This window comes from Nematolebias whitei, chromosome 22 (genome assembly GCF_014905685.2).
Source record: "Nematolebias whitei isolate Nwh7 chromosome 22, NemWhi1, whole genome shotgun sequence".
NCBI classification, from domain to species: Eukaryota; Metazoa; Chordata; class Actinopteri; order Cyprinodontiformes; family Rivulidae; genus Nematolebias; species Nematolebias whitei.
In genome coordinates, this window is record NC_056519.1 from 3,114,505 (window position 1) to 3,120,387 (window position 5,883).

Sequence of the window (5,883 nt, forward strand, 5' to 3'; positions counted from 1 at the left end):
CTCGTTTCGGCGTGTTTGGGGTGGAACAAACTTGACGCAGAGCTGCGGAGGTCCAGAGGTATCACCGTTTTTATTTCAGAGTGTCGGAGAGAAAAAAGGCACTGAACCAAACCGGGAGTGGGCGGAGTCTCGCCGAGGAGCGATCTTCAGATTCACATGAGGAGATTAAACAACGGGTTCCCCGACAGAACAGTTCCAACGAAGAGCTTCAACAAATCTCAGCGTTCCAACAGAAACAAGTTTTACACAAAAATCAGGATTTTCCTCCATCAACAGAAACTGCAGCTCCTTCTTTAAAAACAACAAACAAACAAACAAAGTGTCCGAGTTCTGAATCAAATCTCTCAGCTACTCAAAGTTCAGATGATCCAACAGGAGATATTTAACAAAAATATACAATCCAACAAAAATAAGTCACTTTAAAGAACGTTTCATTAGTGAATACATCGTTTTTAATTAAACTAAATAAACTTTTCAATAAAAATAAACATTTTTAAAGAAATTTAGTGTCAACATTGAGGGGAAACAAACAATTTAGTTTTTTAAAGCAGGAATAAAAAGCTAATTAAATTTGAACATTATACCAAATGAAACAAACGAGTGCTCAAAATGTTGCAATTATTTTGAACTCCTCATAATTTATCAAAATAAATTCCACGTTTCCATAATTCCTTTGACATATTTTGAGAATCAAGTAGAAATTAGAAAGATGAGTTAACATTAGGAGCATAAAAGTGTTTATTTGGATAATTTAGTGATTGTTTTACTGTAAAAATCAATCTTTTGTATTTTAAATTTGAATTAAATTCTAATTTGATGCGGGGAAAAGACTTGAGACAAAAACTAAAGATGAGTTTGTGTTTTTAGAGTTGTTGATTTAGAAAAAAAAACTAACTTCTTAAAGTTAATTTACAATCATTACATTAAAAAAACTTTACAAAACTAAGATGTTTACAAATAGGTTCATTTTTACAAGAACAACAAATAATCAGGCAAATAATTTAAACTTCATCAAATCTTACAGCTAAAAATATTAGAGTTATCAAATAAAACATTTAATGAATTTGAGGAAATTATACTTTAAATTTAGTATTTCAGATTTTTTTTTAAACTTTTCATGTTAAGGTATCATTTTTTAAATTAAGGGTCAAAATTATTGTAATTTTTAAATTAAATAGATTTTTATTTAACAGTATTTAACGTTTTTCTGCAAAACCATTTTTTTTTCTAATTTAACATTTTTGAATTTATTTTCTTTTGGGCGTCATTTTACAAACGTTAACTTTTTTAAAGAAATCCTCAAATTTTAAAACAATTTCACTCAGAACTCGTCGATCTTCTGGTCAGAAGTGTCTGTTCTGATTATTTTTAATCTTAATATTTTAACAGGAGTTATAGACAACGTGTTTGTTTTTGGGAAGAAAAAAACAACAACGAGTGTCTCGGGTCCAAATAAAGAAAAATGTTCCGACAGAAAACCCGGCGCCGATTCTTTCAGTCCTTTTAGTTCTGATTGACTCACTCAGAAACAGGAGGGGGCGGGGGGTGGAGCTTGGCTGACTGGTGGGCGGGGTCACAGCTGGTCCTTGTAGTAGCCCAGCTTGGCGACGGACATTTCCCTGCGGAGCTGCATCACCTCCCAGAACATCTGCTCAGCTGCAAACGACAAGAACCATCAGAACCATCAGCGGTTCTGGTCCACCGGGTCCGTTTTGGATCAGGTTTACGATTCGATGTTTGACTGGACTGAGAACTTCCATATTATCATAAACTCTCTTTAAAAAAAATAAAAGAATTAAAACTTCAGAAATGTCTGAATTTATCATTTATCCATTTTATTTTAGAATGATAGAAAATGGGCGTGGCTTCACGTTTAATAATTAAATGAATAAACGTGAAGCCGACTTAAAAAACATTTTATCTTAAAGAATAACTTTCTTAAGGTTTGTAATTTAAATGTTTATTTCTAAATATTATAATTTAAAATGTCTAAGTTTTTTATTTAAAGTCGATAATTAAAAAAAAAAAAGTCTTCCTGTAATTTCCAACAAATCCTAAAGAATTTAGTTTTTATACAGACAAAAATCATTCTTGGACAGAATGCATATCGCCCGCCCTTCTCACACAGACCCAGGTAAAGCTTTAGCTGTGTTCACGGAGATCCATTAGCTCTGGCGGCCATCTTGATTTGGGTTGCCTCCAAACGTTAAACCGGTTAAAGTTGTTCATCAAATTTTATCCAAGAACTTCCTTCAAATGCGTCCAGTAGCTCTTAAGGTATTCTGCTAACACTAAACGAATCACCTCTTCATCTTCTGCAGCGGGCGATAAACCATAAAAGTCTAGATTTATCTTTATTACTTCTGGATTATTTCCTGTGTGCACTTATTTTATGAACAGCTAAAGGAGCAGTTCACATTAACTTGTGCACCTCGGAGGTCATTTAAACAGTTTGTAATTCTAAAGATGAAACTCAGAATAAACGAAAGAATTTAATTCAGAATCGTGCTTCTAACCTACAAAACCCTCAACAACCTAGCTCCATCTTATGTTCAGTGTTGCCAAGTTCATTTATGATCAGCGACTTTGGGTTGTTTTGTTTCTAAAGTCACTTACAAATCTTGTGAGTCGCAGGTTGTTGTTTTTTGGGCTCGTTTTAAACGTGAAGTTGTTTATTTGGGCTCGCCTTTCTTTCCGAGTGAAACTAGTTGATTATCTCCCAGATCCAAACAATAAAGCAAAAGACGAGTGGTAGCAGGTAGTTTGTCCCTTCCAAGCCCCCGTTTCCTGGTTATCGCTCTGTCCAAGTTGCACACCCAAACACTCATACTATGTCTGACCACCAGGGGGCTCCACTCACACGCACGTCAGGATGTTTTGTTTTTAAAAATATGAAGAAAGAATATGATTTACATATTTGTTACATGTGCAGAATGTATTTTTATTAGAGCTTAAAAGTATGTTATTTAAAGTGTTTAGCAACATTTTGCTGTTGTTTATGTGTAACGCCATAATAAATTTATGTTTATTCGGTTTTAAAAACGGCCTCTGTTTTACACAGTGTGGTGGGTTGCCAGTTGGGCTTTTTTGGGGGCTTGTTTCCATCGCGAGATCTGGCAACACCGCTTAGGGTTACAGAGCTCATTTTCCATATTTTCCTAACAGAGCGCGTCACTCTCAGACTGCAGGTTTACTTGTGGTTCCTAGAGTTTCCAAAGCAGAACAGGAGACAGATCTTTCAGGTATCAGGCTCCTCGCTTGTGGAACCAACTTCCTGTTTCTGTCCGTGAGGCTGACGCATCATCTGCTTTTACGACTATGATTAAGTTTAAAGGGAGTTTTTTCTTTCCACTGTCTCCTCTGTGCTCGCTCAGGATGAGAGACTGTGAAGATTCAACTCAATCTGCTGCTTCTTTAGAGAACTTTACCAATTGGCTTTTATAATGTATGTGAACGTTTCTGTCCTGAGACGACTTTGTTGTGACTGAGTTATAGAGATAAACTGAATTGACGCAGCAGAACTTTTGTAAACGTTTTGGTCCCGGACGCCTGAACATCTGACAGAGTCTTCATCTCTGCTCCATCCTTCAGATTTCGTTCTTATTTCTTGGTGTTCAGTGTGGTGGTTGTCCCCTGGCTCTGAAGGTCTCTGGGTCTTACCGTCCTGCTGTTTGACCAGCCCTTGATGGATGTAGCGGATGTAGGTGAAGAAGTTGCACACGGCTGTGATCTGGAGACGACACGAGGCGTGTTAAACTGAAAGCGGAGGTTCGGCTGCAGCGTTCGGCTGAGGGCGTAGCTCTGCTCGTACTCACTCTGTATCTGCAGAACGGAGACACGTAGTAATAGTTGGACGAGTCTCCGAACTTGATTCTGTGCTTGCAGGTTTTGGTCTGACCGCTCAGGGCACATTTTCTGTCGGAGACACAAACGTTTCATTATTCACTCCTCGACGTTTCATCTACGAGCTAAAGATCCGCAGCAGCGACACAAGGACTCAGGGAGGAGAGGATGGAAACCAGGCAGGTGGAGGAGGACAGTCCGACTTACGTGACGAGCTCAGCTCTTCGCCCGCTGGAGGAAAAGATTAAGGGGAGATGGAGACGTGATGGAGTCAAAGCTTTGATGAAGGGGAGGGGGAGTGTGTGTGAAAGTGTGTGTTCTCACTTTGGTCCTCCGCACTCCACGGCAGACGCTTTGACCACGGGCAGCGGCTGGAAACCCACCGGCTCCACGCTGAGCGTGTTCTGCTCCACGGCCTCCAGGATGGACGAACCCAGCTGAGGAACACGACAGAGACGTTACTACGACTCAAACGGACAAAACAAGATGATCTGCAGCAGCTGCAGATCTTTGGGACCGGCTTTAAGAAACGAATGAACCACGAGGAGTGAAGTACCTCGCTCCTGCTGAAGGTGAGGCAGGGGTAAATGTCCTCGCGGTAAACTCTGTCCAGGAAGCTGCAGCTGCGGTCCAGCGTCGGCTCCTCCCTCCACGCTCTGAACTCACTGAACAGCTGACTGTCCACCTGAAACATCACAGCTGGATCAGAACCCAAGCGTCTGACTCCAGGAGAACGCTCGTGGCCCGGCGCCTCCCCCTCACCTCCCGACACTCCCGAACGATGGGCTGCGTGGCCGACGGGTCCGGCTGCGTCCCCAGCATGGCCGAGGAGGTGCTCTTGTTCCGGCTGTGGCCCTTCTTGAAGGGGGTTTTAACGCCTCCCCCCACCGCAGAGGGAAGCTCACCCACGGGGGAGGTGGGGGAGGAGAGCACCAAGGTCTTCAGGGCCTGGACCTCCGCCTGAAGGACGTCAATCTGAAGACAGGAGACGGTTTCTCAGACCCAGAGAAGTTTATTAACAAGAAATTCAAGATTTTGATGTTTCTGTTCTGTCAGATGTTCCCTCTTCAGGTGTCTCCACCACAAGTCCTCCTCCATCTTCACTCTGTCCTCCATCTCCTACATCTTCACTCCAACTATCTCCATGTCCTCTCTAACTGGCAGCTGCATTTCTAACATCCTTCTACCAATATGTGTCCACTGTCCCTCCTCTGGATGTGTCCAAACCACTGTCCCTCCTCTGGACGTGTCCAAACCATCTCAGTGTGTCCTCTCTAACTTTATCTCCCAGTTGTTCAACCTGTGCTGTACCTCTGATGATCTCATTCTTGATCTTCTCCATCCTTGTCTCTCCTAAGGAGAACCTCAACATCTTCACTTCTGCCACTTCCAGTTCTGTCTCCTGTCTTTTTGTCCATGTCTCTGGCTCCAGACCATACAACACAGCTGGTCTCACCACTGTCCTGTAAACTTTTCCTTTGATCTTTGCTGACACCCTTTTGTCATAAATCACTCCTGAAACTTTTCTCCATCACTCCATCCTGCCTGGACTCTTCTTCACCTCTTCAACACACTCCTCATGTTCCTGGACAGTGGACCCCAAGTCCTTGAAGCCCTGCACCTTTGTGACCTCTGCTCCTTGTAGCCTCACTGTTCCACCTCCTCCCTCTCATTCACACACATGGACTCTGTCTTACTACGACTGACTTTCATTCCTCTTCTTTCAAGTGCATACCTCCACCTCTCCAAGTTCTCTTCCACCTGTTCCCTGTTCTCACCACAGATCACAATATAATCTACAAACATCATCGTCCACGGGGATTCCTGCCTGACCTCATCTGTTAGTCAGTCCATCACCAGAGCAAACAAGAAGGGGCTCAGAGCTGATCCTTGATGCACTCCCAACTCAACCTTGAAGCCATCTGTCACTCCTACAGCACATCTCACCACTGTCCTGCTGTCCTCATACATGTCCTGCTGTCCTCATACATGTCCTGCTGTCCTCATACATGACCTGCTGTCCTCACACGTCCTGCTGTC

The 5,883-nt window shown here is 42.3% G+C and overlaps 1 protein-coding gene across 3 annotated transcripts in view; it reads right to left on the minus strand.

The window, feature by feature from the left end:
• Nucleotides 1-1,547: 1,547 nt before the first annotated feature.
• LOC119428338 (RAB3A interacting protein (rabin3)) overlaps nt 1,548-5,883 on the minus strand; it is a 15,130-nt gene continuing 10,794 nt past the window's right edge. For 2 of the 3 annotated variants that reach the window (XM_037696013.1, XM_037696011.1), the window contains 7 exons: nt 4,606-4,818; nt 4,400-4,528; nt 4,168-4,280; nt 4,051-4,074; nt 3,816-3,915; nt 3,661-3,730; nt 1,548-1,656 (listed from right to left, as the gene is read on the minus strand). In XM_037696013.1, coding sequence (XP_037551941.1) covers nt 1,574-1,656; nt 3,661-3,730; nt 3,816-3,915; nt 4,051-4,074; nt 4,168-4,280; nt 4,400-4,528; nt 4,606-4,818 — 732 coding nt within the window. In that variant the 3' untranslated portion in view covers nt 1,548-1,573. The remainder of the gene's footprint in view (nt 1,657-3,660; nt 3,731-3,815; nt 3,916-4,050; nt 4,075-4,167; nt 4,281-4,399; nt 4,529-4,605; nt 4,819-5,883) is intronic. The other variant, XM_037696012.1, reaches the window with a different exon arrangement.